The sequence below is a fragment of the Pseudopipra pipra genome, chromosome 6 (genome assembly GCF_036250125.1).
Source record: "Pseudopipra pipra isolate bDixPip1 chromosome 6, bDixPip1.hap1, whole genome shotgun sequence".
NCBI classification, from domain to species: domain Eukaryota; kingdom Metazoa; phylum Chordata; class Aves; order Passeriformes; family Pipridae; genus Pseudopipra; species Pseudopipra pipra.
Genome location: NC_087554.1, coordinates 56,804,881 through 56,822,874, shown reverse-complemented (window position 1 = coordinate 56,822,874; position 17,994 = coordinate 56,804,881). Strand labels below are relative to the sequence as shown.

Sequence of the window (17,994 nt, the reverse complement as noted above, 5' to 3'; positions counted from 1 at the left end):
AAGTGAAGCACTGGTTCAGGTGATCCAGGGTCAGATCCTGACCACAGGCAGGGAACATACTGCCCACAGACACACTGGCTTTCCCTTTGTTTTACGCAGCCACCCAGGAGGCATGGAAAAGCATCATTTTAGGTGGGACAGAAGCCTGACTCTTTATAGTCCTGGATCGGGATCTCATACAGGAAAGGGGTCCCCTTTTTCTCTGCTCACTCCACAGAGGGACAAACCCTCCCTACACAAGCCCAGCTTCCAGCACCTTGCCAGCCCCGTGGAGCCCTCTCACTCCTAATAACCACCTGCCTCCAGTGCCACCATCACCTCTCTCCTTACCCTGCCTCCAGCAATGAACTCCCCTCCCAGGTTTGCCTGTCCTGCCATGCCTCTGGCCTCTTACGCCCACACTTCATCAGCCATCTTAATCCTCCCGTCAACTGCACATTAACAGAACACAATGGGAGAAGGAAGAGCCAAAAAAACAACTCTAGGCCTGGAAATACGGGACATGCATCCTTCCTCCCACAGCTGCTGCCCCAGCACCCGGAAACACTACCTGTCAAAAAGAAGCACCTTCCCAAGGCTAGATCCATTCCCTTCTGGCTGTAAGACACCTACTTCATTTGTAACACCTAACAAATTACTCTTGGCAATTCCCAACATGCAGGGACTAACTTAGGTGCTTGTTTACACCCTCTGGATAAATGCAGCAAAACAGCACAAGTGGGGCATTTCTCTATCCCAACTACAGTTTCCCTCTTCAGCCCTACAATTCCATGGGGAAGGAGGTCGGGATACAAAAACCAGCAGAGATTCCCCATGGCCTCTTCTGGGAGCTCCCAATGCAGGAAACCCGTGATCAATGGAGGGATATAACATCTGCACTGTGGTGAATTCATCTAAGAAATACCAGGTAAAAGATAATCTACCAAATTCACACCATCTGCCTCTCCCCAGCATAATCTGCAGACAAACTAAGCCACACCTATTCGCACTTGTTTATGTATGCACTCACTTAACTACACAGGAGAGACATGGTATTATCAAGTACGGACAAGGGAAGGCAGGATACATCAGGTCAACAAAACCCTAATTTGACCAGATGTCACACACACGCAGGGCTCATCTTCGCACCGTGTTATTTGCGGAGCGTGCCGTGCGCCCTGCACACCAAACACAGAACAGATCCTGAGGGAAAAAATGCCCGGTAACGACACAATAACAGATTGCATCTTCATGCCTGTGTACACAGGGGCAGAAGCAGGATTACACAGGCAGCCTTCGCATTAGTAATGTTGTAACTGCTCCGCAGTTATAAACACTTGACTTAGCAGCCATAGGAATATTCCTCCTATGCCTAGAATGCTTGTAATTCCCTAGCTTTTTAACAAAGCAAGCTAAAAAGAGGAAAACGCAGTATTATTACCTTTTATCTGACTCACCGGAAGAACGAACTTGTATGTTCAGCTCACAAGCCCCTACCACTTGAACTAATTGATATCATAAGCAGCAAGTGATGTACCATATGGACCAGTGACAGATGTTTGGCTAGTAGCTTTCATAAATATCTGCTGACACTAGAATAATACCACGTCTTGACCCATCTCAGGCCTAAGGGCGATGCTGCTCGGCAGTTACATCCTGCAATTCCCACTTGGCCCACACTGAACACCTTCTGCCCTATGTGCACCACCCTTCACTTTTCCAAGTCCTGTTGTTCCACCTCTCACTCTGCACAAATAACAGAATCCTTGTTGTACTTCCTCACTTGGCCAAATCTTAATCTCTTGGTGAAGTTTTATAGGAATCCAACCACTAGACGCAAAGATCTGGCCTCTGGCTTCCTGAAACACAGTCCAAGAGGTTGAACAAGCACTCTGGAAGTATTACACTCTTGGCTTGTCTTCACACTTTCCTCGACAGCTGCTTTGACCACTGCCTGAGTCAGGATACTGAGCTAGATGCATCTTGATCTAATCTAGTGCAGATGCTCTTACATCTATACCTCAGCCTTAAGAATCCCTGTACCCAGTTCCTCTTTGCCCAACTTGAAACAGTTCTCCAATCCATCTCTTTGCCAACCTCACTCCAAGATGAAATCACTAAAGACAATAGTATCAAACAAGGCCCTGCTGACCACATGCAAACTCCAGCTTTTCTTCAAAGGTTTGGAACTTGGTCAAACACATTTAGATTTTTGACTGGGGAGGCGGGGGGGAGAAAATCAACCACCTCCAACGTAAGCATTTACTCTTGAAAAGCTTCAGTGCCCCAGCTCTATAATGCCAGAACTTCAAAGAACAGGTTAAATATATTTTTAAATAATTGACATGAAGAAAACAGCATTTTTCTCAGAGCTGCTCACAGCAAAGACCAAAGACGGGAGATGATCACGTCCAGAACACACTGCCTAAAACAGACACCTGGAAAATAAACTCTCATCCCAAACAGTTACAAAGTTTAGCAGAATTATAAGCAATTGCAAACAGTGTCTCCTGATAGGAAATGTCAAGTTGTCTCAAAAGGCACACAGGACAAAGGCATAAAACAGAAAGCATCATGCTGTCTCCACCTACTCCTGCCATAGCTCACACTCGTGTACAAACTCATCCACGGTAGGACAACTGCACACCCAGACAATCACTTTAAAGGGAGTAAAATGCTCAAGGGAGCATTGGTTAAACATTTTTCTTTCTTAATTTTTCCAGTAAACAGCACTCTCAAACAAAAACAGGGAAATCATGACCCTGCTTTCCATTCTGCTAAATATTTACATTTAGGAAAAAAAAAAAGGGCAAAAAAAAATGTTTTGCTTAGGAGCAGAGGGTAATGTTTTAATGTTTTAATGGTTAAGTGAAAATTTTGAGTTTGCAGAATGTTTGTCCCCTGAGTAAATACCCATCACATTAAGCAAGTGATCAAAGCCGGTAAAAATGGCAACTAAGAAGGATGTTGGGGGGAGGGGAGAATTACTTTCTCCAAGATGCTCCAAAAGCTCTTTTAATTCTGGTTTAAAAAAAAAAAAAAAAAAAAGATCAAACCTTTTCAGAGCATTACTTCCTACTACTACCATCCTTCACATTAAAAAACCACACTAGGGCAAGTTAGAGGTCCAGATTTCCATACTCCTGCAGTTTGTTGACTGTTACCTGAAGGGACCAGTGAGACTGCTGAAATCAAGCATTGTTCTCCAGAAAAAGGACAGAATTGAGCCCTTGGCTTTGGTAACAACAGTGCATGCCAACCCATGCATTGACATTCAAACCCAATGTAAATCTCGCATTTACTCCTACAAGAAGCTTTAGAGTGCTGCAAAAACATTTAAAATATTTCTAATCCTCTTAGTAGGTACGGAAAATATCAAGGTAGATTATGTGTCCCTGCTATCAGACCTACTTAATTTTAAGCTTAAAGACTCTGAGTTTCTTCACCTCTTTATAAATCGGAAAGTAAATCCAACACCTGTATGAATTAAGTAAAACAAGCAAAACTAAAGCTTGATTATTCAGTGACAAAGCCATCATTTTTTTCTGTTTAGGGATCCGATACCTTGAGACACCATGTTCCAAGAAAATATCAAAAGACAAGACACTCCTAAAACAGTAAAATGAGAAAGGCAAGACTGCAGGACAAAGATCATCTCTGTGTCGTGTGTTTGCACACCGTGTTACACACATGGTCTCAACAGGGAACCACAAACCATATCACGGTGAAATCACTAAGCAGTAACAGTCTTAGAGATGAAAAAACACCAACCAGGTCATCAGTCACTGCCAGTCTGTGCCCAGCTGTGCACTTTAAAGGATTAAATGCCAGTATCTTGAAATATATATGCAAAATAACTGTGCAGCAAATATACAGTTTCAGGGTCAGCACCACAGAAATACTACAAGGTGCAAACAACTGTCACAAGAGCTATGTCCATCTGCTCTGATAACTGCCCTGCTTCTTAAGCTTCCCCCAAGACAAATGATTGTGCCAGTCTGCACAACGATTTTGTGACATGGACAGTCACAGTAGGGGAAAAGTCTATTTTTAGATCTCATCCTCCATCTGCTCAGATATCAAGTCTCTGTTCACAATCTCTGTTCTGCGTTGAGTCTTACTACAATCATCTCATTTGGAGCCCCAGGTAGCTCTGGAAAACATCTCTGTAAGCAAATGACTAGGAAAGTACTGTGCTGTGCTGTTCAAAACAAGACCTTAAATGTGATACTAGAAAAAGCTTTATCACTGGAGATAGTAAACTAGTTTATAAAGGGTCACATGTAGCTCACTCTGTGAACACAAACTGCTGGCTTTTACAGACAATCCAGAGCCTTCACTCTGGTGAAATAAAGGAAACTTCTTTTCATACTACCCAGCACCACCTATGAGCCCCCAAATACAACTGTTTTAAGGATCCTGCTGTCTCCTCCAGGAATCTCAATTCATTTACCTTGTAGAAAAGCACATGGCAAATGTTGAGTGTCACAAGGCTGCTAGTCCACAAGCAACATTGACAAGCCAGCTCAGACTTTCAAAGAAGCATGAAATACTCTGGTTGGTACAAAGTGACTCACAATCCACAACATCCAGTCAACCCCATAAACAAACAGAGAAACAAGCAATGCATTTTAAGCATAACTGGTATTTGGGTACTTGTATTTTAGGATGCACAGCTTCAGACACCTGACTGTCAGAGTACTGAAATCTGACAGTAAAAAAAACAACACTCAATACCTTCAAAAGATATTAAGATGGGCAGCTTAAAACTCAGGCCATTTCTGGAAACCAAGGCCACTATGTGTTTTCTCCAAGTCATGAGAGAACACAGCATTCAGGTGTCTGAGCAGCCAAATGCAGACTTACAGAAAATATCAGGACATTCTTAATGTCTCACCTTTACATGCCTCACCAGTCAGACATGTAGAAACATGAAATAAAAGATAGTCTGATTCATGGGAGAACCCAAACAAACGATCTGCTGTGGAACAGGAGCTTCAGACTCTACCACTGCAGCACAGCCATGCCATTCACTGCCAGACAGCAGAGCAGTACAAACACTGCAAGCTCTCCTTTTGCGGGCACTAACATTTTATTACAGCTAGACAGCACCTTGCCTTCCAAGTACACCTTGTACAAGAACTTCTACCTCCCTAAACAGACCTCCTGATACAAAATCTCTGCAGTAATAACAAATACAGTCTGCTCAGTAGATCATCAGCACAGCATTTAGGACGTATCTGTGATAGCAGTGGAAATTATGAGGGAGATCTAGCTGTGCAGGAAGCTTCCTAATTTTGCGACCAACAGACACGTGTGCCACCTTTGTAAAGGGGCAAGAGGGGGACAGGCTGGTGCAATCAAACATTTTTTGTGCATTTAAGTACTTGTGGCATGGGTCTAGCAGAAGCACTAATTTAATTCTGAGCTTCTATAAATTCCTGAGCTAAACTGCTCACGTCAAAAGCTCTTTGCAAGATTCCAGCTCCATTTGTTAGGAGTGACATCCACTACATGATACTGTCAAACATCAGACCACAGTCAACACTTCAGACAACGCTGGATTAGGTCCAGCAGAGACACATGCTGGTATGGAAAGCACTGACAGAAGCTGCAAGTTTACCCAAGTAACACAATTACTTTGGGAAGAGGCCACAACGCTACTCACCCCACCAGCTAGAGTTTCTCTGCTAAACATCAGTATTTCCTACCATGATAAAAACAGCTCAGTGAGAGATATAAGTGCTAACAATTTAATCAAACTTAAAGGGAAAAACTGGTAAACAAAAAACCCTCCTTGCATTCAAATCACATGTAAACGGCACATGTATTAACGGCTAAAAAACCCAGCAGCATAATCGCAGATCAGGACAGAATGGTATGTCTTTGTTTACTGCTTCTAGTAGCATCAAGACAGTTAATCTATTTGATTAATCTCCCACCACTACAGATCCTATCCATCTGATGACACGGCAATTTGAAAGAAACCCCACTTGAACTGTCACAAACATATGAAGTCTTCGTGGGAAACACAGACTCAGGATAAAAAAAGGAAGTTCCTTTTAAAAGATGTCACTTGAAGAAAGCATGGAACATCTCTACAGATCCCTAGCATTACATTCATATCTACTGAATCTTCAGGAGAAACAACAACAAGAAAAAGAGCCATGTTACCTGGAGCATCAGTTCACAGTCATCTCTGCCAACAAATATCATCTCCCGAGGGAGCCGATGGCGAATGCCAGTGCTGCTCACCAAGAACCACGAAGTCACGCTCATTTTGGCGCTTGGCACTTAACCTTTATACATCCTAAACACAAAAAACCACAACACACAATGAGTTATCAATGAAATGCGCAAGCGCATCAGTGCATAGCCACAGTGCCCAAATTTCCCTCTGCCATGGGACCCAGTGCTGCCTCTTCCACTCTGTGTTCATGTCTTAAATTTCTGGTGGCAACAAGAAGCTGTGAAGTGTGTCCCAGGACCTGCTGCCCATGTGCCATGTGTAGCAGCTCTGCAGCCCTGGAAATATTCCCACAGCAAAGTAAGACTAAGGGAGAAGTCTTAAGAAAGGATTGTTTAAAAAAATGAAGCATCCAGCTGAATCCAACCAATGAAATGATGAAATATAGTGGGGGGGGGAAGAAAAAACAACAAAGATCTCTCTTCCAGAACACTTTCTCATCGCTACCGCTGTGCACGGACCACAGCCTGAGCTTCCACCACCATCAAAAATCTGGACCAGCACATCAGTGAGGTGACATAACCTGGCTCCTCTAACCCTTCCCAGCGCACTCCCAGGAGTGGTTACACCAGTGCTGGGAGGGAGGAGACCAGCCTCCCTATTGCTCATCCCACTTCCACACTGATGTAAGTTGGGAGCCCGCAAATCCTTCCTTCCTTCCTCCCCCGCTGCATGAGCTGGTCCAAGCACCAGACCGCTCTGCCACCCCAGGACTGGAAGCACAGGCTGCGATTCCCACCGGGGGGTTTCGGCGCACACCGGGCGGGGGAGCGGCGGCCGCGACCTGCGTGCGGCACTTCCCGAGGACTCTCCCTGCCACACCTGTTTGTTGTCGCTGCCACAGCCCGGCTGCGGGCAGCCCGTTCCTGCGGCCTCTCCCACAACATCCCATTTTGCCCTCCCCGGCTGAAGGGAGGGAGATCCAGCGGCACACGCCAGGCTCTCGCCCTCCCCTCACCCACCTCCCGGTGGATCCAAGTTGCATTCCTAAGCGCACCGGGGGAAGGAGATCTCCATTTTCCCCGCGCTGCGCGGCGCTCCCGGCCCCACCGCCGCCTCCCCGGCGCCAGGCAGCGCAGGTGGGGACGGGCGAGCGACGTCCCCGGGCGGGGTGGGGGGTGACGGACCCGCCGCGCCCGCCGCGCTCCCTCCGCCGCTCCGGGAGCCCGGGCCGGTCGCCGCGCCCGTGTCGCGACAACACGCGAGCGGCCGCCACGCACCGCGGCCCCCGACAAAGCGCCCCGGGGGAGGGGGAGGCGGGAGAGCCGCCGGCCGAGCCCCTTTGTGCGGCGGCCCCGCAGCCCCCCGGCCCCCGCCCGCCGCCCGCCCTACCTGGTGCGGCCCTGGCGCGGTGGCAGCGGCGCCGCGCCCCGCCAGCCGGCTGTGCCTGCCCCGCGGGCCGCTCCCGGCGCCCGCCCCGCTCCGCCCCCGCGCCGCAGGTTCCCGACGTCAGGAGGCGGCTCCAGCCCTGCCGGGCCCGGCCGCGGCACCGCCGCCTTCACCCCCGGACGGACCCGCTGGGGGCTCGCCGGTGCTGCCGGGGCGCCTGAGCGGCAGGTGCCTGCGGGGGTTCTGGGCCGCGTGTCATCGGTGCGGTGTTATAGAACCGTGGGATGGCTTGGGTTGGAGGGGCTCTTGAAGATCAGCTAGTTCCAGCCCACCGCAGGGATGCCAGCCTCTAGACCAGGTTGCTCAAAGACCCATCCAGCCTGGCCTTGAACGCCTCCAGGGATGGAGCATTCACAGCTTCTCTGGGCAACCTGTGCCAATGCAGTGCCCTGGTTCAGCACCCCTCATTTCAGGCTCTCAGGAGGACTTAGCAAATGCCAGCGGAGCCTCTGACATCTCACTGACTGGAATGCAGCTGTCCCTGACTTGGGAAGGCCTAACACGTAAGCTTGATGCCATGGGACCAGAGATGCTGCCTCCACTAGCCACTGGAGCCAGCCCCAATGGCAGCCTCTTCTCCCACCCAAGTGAGCCTCAACACAGCCTCTTCTCCCACCCAAGTGAGCCTCAACACAGCCTCTTTTCCCACCCAAGTCCCCAACACAGCCTCTTCTCCCACCCAAGTCTCAACACAGCCTACTCTGCCACCCAAGCGAGCCCTAGCACCAGCCTCTCTCACTCTCTGCCAGGGAGCGAGTTGGCATCCATCTCCACATACACTCCTCGAGTCCTCTTGCGGGGCAGTACCTAAATGCAGTTGGCAGGACAGAGTTAATCTTGAGCATCTGACCATGGAATGAGAGCCTGAAATGGGTGCTGTGAAAGGACATGCCATTTTATGGGTTCTTTTCAGCTGTGGGTAACTAGAAAATCCTGAAGAGCAGTAAGTGCAGGGAGCGATGACCGCTTTTTTTCCCATTTTGAGGAACATTGAGTATTATGGCAATGGATCCAACTATATGCTGATACAAAAGCTTTTTCAAGAGAGCCCCAACTCCCGCAGATGTCAGTGGAGCTGCAAACAGCAGCAGCTTTGCACTGGCGCTCTGGCTCCAGCTGACACAGGCGGCTAAGAAAAGACTTCAGGAAGACATCAAGTTCATAGTGCTGTTTCCCCAGGCTCATATTCCAGCTAGAAAGGCAGCTTTGCGTTTGTACACTGCACATTTGGATTTGAGTATCGTTTCTCTCAGTCACATGCAAGAGCTTCCCTTGGTGTCTTCAGTGGTGTTCTTTAAAGCCTGATGGCATGGAAACCACAGGTCCAGCACACCACTGGCTGGTGGCAGTCCTACAGCCACATCACTCCATGGGTTTACTCCTAGTTTTCAGCTTTGCTGCAAGGCTGAGGAGCCAGGGAGGGCAAAACAAGCTGCAGCAGGACTGTGAGGTGGGAAGGAAAACAGCATTTCCTCCTTTTCCTCCTCTTTCTGAAGAGCAGTAGGACTTTGTCATTATTTAATTAATAGTATTATTACCTTCTTTAATCAACATTTGACTTCTTCCTTGGCAAATACGTCCTGCCCCAGGGTGATTTCAAGGTATGATTATCTTCAAAGTCTTTGAAGCTGGCTGAGGCTGCAGCATCTGTGTTTTATTGGAGTGCTCTAGGTCTCTCCTTGGAGTGGAGCACCACACCCTTGCAGCATGCCATGTCCCTTGGACTTTTGTCAGGAGGATGGAGTGAGCAGCTGCCACTTCCAGGCACTTTGAAGGCTTTTGCATTGAGTGCTGCCATGAGATAATAGAAATCCTTTATAAATAAAAATGGACTTCCACCATATTTGCCAGGTTATCCTGTCATTGAGTGATGTTTTATTATCGATTTAACTGACCTATAGCTTAATTTTTTATAAATATTATTCACTTCTTTCTGAACTACATCCGTTTACTGGAGAGGCTTTTCTATGAACCAATCTGTAGAGCATCTTTATACTGCTATAAGGGAGTAGGATAATTTACTTCTTTATACAAGCCTGCCATCTAGGCAAATCTTTGTTATAAGTTACTATAAAAGGGTTAGTGTTTGCTTTAGTTGCTCTTTAAGCCCAGTTTTACCGTTCATTTATCCCTGTGTATTTATTTGAGCAGTCAGTCAGTACTTCAGCATTTATAGAGAAGAAAAACAGTCCCTGTTCCCACCACGTGTCTTTTGACCTGATTGAAGATGCAGTTAAGGCCAATACCCTGGGCCTGGCTGAATGCTGCATTACAGCCTCTTTATTTTACTCCAGTGATATGAAAGGAAAAATAAGTTAATAAGTGGACTATTTCCTTCTCCTTTCTCTTCAGCCCACACCCCTCCAAAAAGAGGGGCTGCATGCAGCGTATTCTGGTGCTACACTGTCATCTTTAAATTCCAGGCAGAGCAATGTCTGTGGGGAAGAGAAGCTGTTGCACTGCTGTACTTTGAGTTTTACATTTTTTCCCAATTGAAACAAGCTCTTTTGGCAGCCAGTGCAACCCCTGGCTGCTCAAACCCCCAAGCTGACCAAACACACAACTGTCTTTGAAAATACAGTACTATAAAAGTGTCTTAAAACCACCTCTTCCTGCTGGGAGGAGGAAGGACCTGGGAAAGACCTCAAGAAGTCGGGTGCAGCAGCAGCACCATGCAGCTCATGCTCAGTTTGGAGCAGAAGGTGTTTATCATGCAAATCTCTCCACATTCATCTACAGCACTGTCACCTTCAACTACAAGGGACATGCAGTGGCTGTATTAACCTGTATGACCCAGACAGCAGGAGGTTCACTGTCCTGTACATTGTGCAGATGCAGAGTAATGACCAGTCCCTGTCCCAGAGCACTCATATTCCCAGTAAACAAGGAGATTGAAGGTAAGGTAAAATGTCCAGGCAGGAGAATAACAAATCACCGGGCAATTTATATCCAGAGCTGTTGAATCAGGTCATCTGCTCTACTGAAATACCTTCTGTCTGACACCCTGAACCCACAGCTATGACGACTTTGAGCAGAACCATTTTAGATCCCTGCTTCAAAACAAAGATCCCACCATCCCCAGAGGAGCTGAACTAAATCAAGCTCTTTCTGGCAGGCTCTGATGTGAAGGAGATTTTTGTCAGAGTTCCCAAATGAGAACTGCATCTTGCTGCAGAGTAGGCTTCTGTTTCAGACTGATCATGGCCTGATCCAGATATGCTGTGTGGCTTCCCCTGTGAAGGACAGTTTTCCCTGTGCATGAGCCAAGAGAAAGAAATAATTCTGGTTATTGCTTAGATATTGACATGATGGGTAGCTTATAAGTAAAGGTGTGCAGAACTGCTAAGGCAACTCAGCCTGATTAACTCGTCGCAGGCTGGATGAGATCCAGTATGTGCAGCTGCGTGCACATATATTCACAGGCACGTGTGCAGCTCATGAATTCCTGACTGATTTGCATCAAAGAGCTGTAGAAGCAGTTGTCAGGCACTGTTCCCCAAGATTATTTTATTTTGTCTTTGATAACTTACCTTGAGATGCATCGGGAGGGGTTCACAAGTAGGTCACGCAGGGCTTCTTAACCACTTCTTCACTCAGATGGATTCTGCTCCTCAGTGATAACTTTCATTCCCAAAAAGCCAAAATTGGACCCAGGCCAATTCTTTGGGCCCTGCTGCAGGGAGATGTGCGCTCCTGGTGTGTGCCTGCAGCATTCTCACTTCAGATGAGGATTTCTGCCTTGGTTTTTAATATGAGCAGGAAAGATCTGCGGACTTTTGCAAGAGCATGCTGCAGGTCTGGACCTGTCCCCCTCGTACAGCTAATGGTACTGTTGGCTGCCAACAGAAAGGGCAGGATTGAGCCCTTTCCTATGGAGCCTGAGACCAAAGCTTTTCATCACTGGTTCTGGGTATCAGCATGAGCTAGATCATCATAAAATGCAAATAACCCCCCTTCTGAATATGCATCTTAAAGGGCCATTTTGAAAATCTTTATCCTTTTTTTTTTTTTTTTGGTTGTTTGTTTCTTGCTGTTTGATGATTTTTAAATGAGTAAAAATATTTTAAATTATTTTTAAATGGATATTTATCTTAATTTTAGCCGGCCTGGTGTAGCAACCTTGCTGAACTGAGTTCAGACCAGCAAAAGCAATCTGCCCCTCCTCTCTGTCTAAGCACCAATCTTTCGCTCTGCCCAGTACCTCAGCCGTGCTGGTTGCCAACATTCCCGTCTCCTGTACAGCCAGGAACAGGCCCCAACCCTGTCCAGTCAACTGGAAAACAATAAGACTATTCATGTGCATGGTTATTCCCTGGCATAGATGTTTGCAGATACAGTCTGAGTGGGACAGGCCTCTGTCAGTTTAGATGGTTCTACAAGATGGCTTTTTACAATCCTACTGTTTTTAACCCGTTTATTAACCAGTTATAGGGACAGATCATTAGCTGGAGCATGGTAGCATTGCTCAAAAGGGCTTCAGTTTGGCATCCTTGTTTTATACCAGCTGGAGAATTTTTCTTGTACTTTTCTTACCCACAACGTAGTCCTGTGTACCAACATGAAACTTAATTTTGCTACTATGGAATTTACTGAAATAGAACCCTATATACATTAACACTTCTTTTCAGAATGTGCAGTATGGCCTTCTCCAGTATCCTCTTCTATTCCCCAGCTATCCTGCAAAAAGTATTGTATTTTTATTACGGAGAGGAATTTGTTCAACTATTTTTTATTTATGACCCTCATAACTTGGAAGGGGTGAGGCAGGAAGAAATATCAGTGCAATAAAAGAGTGGAGCTGGTGCAGTGTGAACATTGTCAGAATGTCTCATCTAGGATCTGTGTGGCATAAAACTTCGCTGAGAGAATTAAAACATACGCTTAAGTGATCTCGTTTTTGGGGGGTTTAATTAGTAAAAGCTCGGCAATGATGATGTCGTGCTGTCTGATGAGATTAGGTCAGATGATACATAGTTGTATGGTGTGGCATCTTAAATGGGAATCACCTTATGGCAAGTCGGAGCCATTTCAGTATCACATTTAAAGAAATAGCTTCTCGGGGAAAGTTGATTGGTTTCATAAGAGAAGCAGCAGGGTTTTGAGGCCTCCTGTGTGGGAGAATGGGAACAACAGGCAGCTTGAGATAGTCTCTATTTCAAGGTTTTTTTCCCTCTTATTCGTTCGATTAATTTTCATGTGTGTGCGTATTTCTTACAGAACAGGTTGCAAGCCTACTTAAACAGAAAAATGATTTCACATGGCCCAGAGAACCCAACACAACACACATGGCCAGAGGGCTGTACTTTACCCTCTCAACCATGAAAAAATTCTTTCTCCTCTTCCTCTGTGGTTGTTGTTATGATGCTAAGGCAGGAATATTCGATTGTATACCAGAAATTCAGGATTTCTTTCAGCAGTTTTGCTCCAGTAACAACCTCTTTTCCTTTCTTTCCCCTAGTACTCAGCTCAAGCACTTGCACATTTTCAGACCCAGCCCAATGTATTTTGGAAGTACATTCACTGCAGGGTCTATTCCATGCATGTGATCCTGTTACCCTATTCCAAGGGTCTGCTTAGTCAGAAGATGCTTTGGATCAATTTTGGATCAATTCTCTCATTGGATCAATTTTGTGCATTTCTAGGAAAATCCTCTTGGTATTTAGTTCACTGGGGCCATTTAATGGATATTCATGAAGAAGATAAAAATCCTAGTTCAAAAGTAAACATCAGTTTACAGTAAAGAAAACCAAGATTGTCATTCAACGGGATCTCACTGATTTATGAACTGCATAAAGTTGCTCCTTGCCTAAGAGACTTATTAAGACAAGACTTAGGGACTCAGCAAGGGGTGAATGAGAACTTGTGGAAGAGAATCCATTCCTGTATGTTTTGGTGAAATTCATGCATTTTACTGGAAATCCAAGACTGATAAACTTTTTTTGCTGGTCTCATAAAGAAGGCAAATAAAGAAGAAGATTTTAGGTTACCGTACAGTTGCATCTCTAGAGCAATCTTTACTCTGTAGACAAGTGTTTGCTCTGCTGACTGACACTAGATCATACCACTCTGGTTTAATGAAAATGTCAGTTCTGCTTGAAACTATCTTCTTAGTTTCTTACATTATCATTTTTGCCTGCAAGATGAAAAGCTTTGATGAAATATTTAATAGGTACATGTAAAAAAAAATATATATACTTCCCTTTCAGTTGCAGAATATGTCTACAATAATATCCAATGCAGCAGCAGAGGCCTTACAGGAAGAGAAGGTTCATAATTTGCTGCCCTGCAGGGAATAATTTATTGCATCACTTGGAGATTCACATATTTTCTGCCATGTGAAGTTAAAACCATACTCCACTGTGTTTAACTTCAGTAATGCTCTTTCTTCAGCTGAGACTGGTGGAAGAATGTTATGAATATGGATGAAAGGTCAGCGTTGTCAGGAGGAGCCAGCCTGCTTCGCTGGGGTCAACTGTAAGGGCAGCTTGAGTAATTTATAGCATGCAAGCCATCAGTTGGAGATTTATACGCTTGCCAGGCATTTTATGAGGACTCATCAGAGTAATATTTATTTCTTTGGGGAAAACAGTTGGATTAGCAGCACCATAGGAGAATAAAAGCCACAAGCAGGAGACCAGCAGAGCGGTATTTTCGAGTGGTAGTAGTGGTGTCATTACATGGTGACTCTTAAAGGCTTCAGTATACTTTAGTGTAATCTTCTTTAGTCAGCAGGTGCATGAACTCCCATGTGTTCCACATTCATTAAATCATCTTAAAACCCTGCAAAATGTGCATGTTTGCTTACTGCACATACATGCTCAGGGCTGTCCTTCTCACCACAAGAGTTTTGTAAGTAGAAGCTCCATCCATTTCAGGGAAACAGAGTGATCATGACTGAAAGAAGCTCTCAGGTAAGCTGGGCACAGATCATTGCAACACTCCTGGCAAGAATCAAGTTCCAGGGTATTTCCATGCTGGTGAAATTAATCCCCAAAAATGAGTTGTGAGTGGGTGAGATAGTTGATTGAAGAAGGCTAAGTGATATCTGAAATCAAAACGGATGTACCACAGTCTTGGTTATCTGCCAAGCATGAAGCAACTGTACACTTCCTACACACACAGGCTTTGTTTAAATTTTTCAGAAGAGACTCAGAATGCCTCTCACCTTTACTAAGTTTCACTATCTTGCACAATTTTTTTGAGATTAATAAAATTTTGGGCCCTTTCAATATTTACACCTTCAGGATGGATGCCTGCTGGGAGATAACAGTACCATCCAACTGCCTTTGTTAATTATCACCTTCAGTGCTTGGGGTTGAACTCTATTTTCTGCAGGAAAAGCTGAAACAACTCTGAACTGATTGCATCAGGGCACTGCAGGCAGAAGGACCATGCTGTAGCTCACTGGCCAGATCTAATATCAGAGGGCACAGAAGCTCTCAGAGGAGGGTTCAGTCATCAGCTTTGACTGATGCCTCTCCTTTTCCTGGGGCAGTACAGGTTTCTTCTGTTTTCAAAGACTCATGCTCCTCCAAGGCACTGGTTCCAGAGAGAAAAGGAGGTAGATAACACGAGCAAGCAGTGTCTCTAAGCAAAAACAGGGACTGATTACCAGTCAGTGCTGGTCACACCTGCCCAACAGCTGAGTACTTAGGGATGAGAATGGATTATACTGCTAAATCTCAGTAAGGGATTTTAGCCATCCTTTTCTGTCCTGGGACATGCAGAATAGGTTCTGCATCACATCAGTGGGCGCAGCCTTCCCCACAGCACATCCCCATCTCAGTCATGCCTAGCTCCATTTTGCCACTGGCTGCTACAGGTCAAATTTCTTCTCCTGGGATCTTGAAGAAACATCCTAGAGCTTTCCGCCCACTCACCATGAATTAACTTCGAATACAGAGACATTCATTAACACTGTATTTTATCTTAATTTCTCATTCATTCCCGAGGGTTATTTTCCTCACTCTACGTGAGACATTTCTCAGTACCTGGTCCTGCATATGCATCAGCTCAAACACATAGTGGAGAACAGAGGAGCCACAGAGAGATGCCATGCAGAGGTTCTCCAAGAGGTTCTCTCAACCGGTGTGGTTGAGACTGGATGATCAGGAAAAAACAAGAGCAAAAGAAAATGCAAGGAGAGCAAGAAGAAGGCTGAGGACAGTACACCTAGGTCTTGTACAAAACTGAGAGGCAGCAACAGCAGGTGGGACATGAGAATTGTCCCACTTTAAGCTTTGTCCATCATCTTTGGTTCTCAAGTATACTGCAAGCATTTTGAATCAGGGACTCTATGAAATACTGGGTTTTATACTATGCATTGGGCTTTTCAGCACCCGTCTAATACAAATATCATTCAACAGAATCTAATGTGTACTTGGTGAGGCTGTAAATCAGATCCCTTTAAGACCTCAGGTAAACTGGAGATAATGTCTTTATAGAAATTTAACTATGAAGACAATAAAGTGAGGAGGGGAGAGAGCTGGTGATATAGTTAACATTGATGACATCGTGTATGATTTCTTTATTTGTTGGACTGCTAATGGGTGAGTAGAAAAAGGATCACACTCACAACAAGTCATCCTCTGAGCACAAGGAGAAGATTAATAGGAAATTCTCCAGTGTGTAGTTCGACTGGTCCTATGAGCTGTTGTTCAGCCAGAAGCTGATTGCTTGGGACACGTCTGGACAAGGAGAGGAACTGAGGTTAACCTCTCTCTGTGGAGAGCTCGCTGTGCTCTTTCCCAGTGAGCTCAGCAAACTCCATGCAAATGCCTTTTGCACGTATTTGAAGGGAGGAAAGTAAGCAATACAATGGCACAACATAAGCAATACTGGTGGCACAAAAGGATTTTTGAAACTTCCAGTTAATACTTGAAAGCATTTTGAACTCTGCCTGGAGCATTGACCAATGATTTGCCAGGTTTCTTTGTTCCACCCTGCAGGGTAAAAAAATCATGCAGCGGTATGGCTTAGGCTTCCTTGCCTACAGATCTGCCTTTGCAAGCAGAAATGGGCACAACAGCTTCAAAGAGATGGCATTTCCTGCTTTAAAGCAAAAAAAAAAATCTCTCCAGACCAACCAACCATCCAACCAAAAAAACCTCCCAAAATACCCAAACTCCAACTCAACCCCCTACATAGCTGGCCTTTAAAACAATCTGTATTTCCTTATAGAAAAGGGGGATGGAGGACAGGAGCAACTGTATCATTCCTAGAGCCCACAGAGCCCTACACACAGTGAATAAGAGGAGAGATTTTGTGCTGGTGGGGCTGGGGAGCACTCACAGCAGCACAAATCTTGAGCCCAGGAATGCCCAGGAGAAGACAAGTCTACCTGATGTAACATAACCCCCATGAAGGGGTGTCAGTGCCTTCACAGCCCTAGTCACAAGTTGGGTCACAGACTGTAGATGTCAGCAGTGGCAGCGATGATGTCATTGGCCATCGGGCAGTTCTGACAGTGCACTTTTGTAGCTCTCTGCCATTTCTGTGCTGTGCCATCAGAGTTAAGCCATTTTCTTCCATCTCTGGGCTACAGCTGGTTAATTTTTTACATCAGAAGCTCTTAGAGAGGATGGTGCACAGAAACCAGCTTTTAAAAACATTATATGAAAGATGCCTGCTGTTGGGAAATAAATGTAAGAACGCCATTGGCTTAAGAAAAGTGCCGTGCTGCCTTTCAGACCAATTTAAAACTTGAATTGCAGCCATTTTTAGCTTTAACAAAATTGATAAGACCGTATGCTGTGTCAGTCATTGCCCATTTTAATTTTTGAAGTAATTTTGGCAGCAAGTAGCAACGATTATCAACATCTGGGAGGTTGAGTTCACCCCTGAAGATCCTCTGGGATTTCAGTGGGATTTTCATATTGCTGCAGTCTTGAACGATCAGTTTCTAAATTGGTCACAAGTGCATTACAAAGAACAGGGCAATAAGCTGGCATTTGTTTCTAGTTTACATTAAAGATGATGCTCACTTCAAAAACACTTTCATCACGAGGTGGAAATGGTAAAATTGATGATGATGATGTGAAAAGGACTGAGGTGTTCAATAAATATTTTTGTTCTGAATTTGGAAACAAGAAGAATCATGTACAAATGTCATGAGGACAATGCACTTTCCATCCCATTAGTAACCAAGGAGGCTATTAAACAGCATTACTAGAGATAAACATTATTACCTTAACAGGTCCAGACAACTGTCATCCTCACAATCAAAATGAATTGGCTCAAGGGATCTCTGACCCACTCCCACTTAATCTTGGAGGACTGCAAATGTTTTGGAGGACTGGCAGAATGCTGCGTTTTGGGTAAATCATTTAGAAAAATCACCAGGGCAATGTAAGTAATTCTAAGGCAGCCAGCTTAGCCAT

The 17,994-nt window shown here is 45.3% G+C and overlaps 1 protein-coding gene across 6 annotated transcripts in view; it reads right to left on the bottom strand.

Moving 5' to 3' along the window:
* The window catches only part of CEP170B (centrosomal protein 170B), a 58,586-nt gene extending 50,923 nt beyond the window's left edge, over positions 1-7,663 (bottom strand). For 5 of the 6 annotated variants that reach the window (XM_064659342.1, XM_064659344.1, XM_064659346.1 and 2 more), the window contains exons 1-2: positions 7,559-7,663; positions 6,154-6,289 (exon numbers count right to left, since the gene is read on the bottom strand). In XM_064659342.1, coding sequence (XP_064515412.1) covers positions 6,154-6,258 — 105 coding nt within the window. In that variant the 5' untranslated portion in view covers positions 6,259-6,289; positions 7,559-7,663. The remainder of the gene's footprint in view (positions 1-6,153; positions 6,290-7,558) is intronic. The other variant, XM_064659348.1, reaches the window with a different exon arrangement.
* Between the last annotated feature and the right edge of the window lie 10,331 nt (positions 7,664-17,994).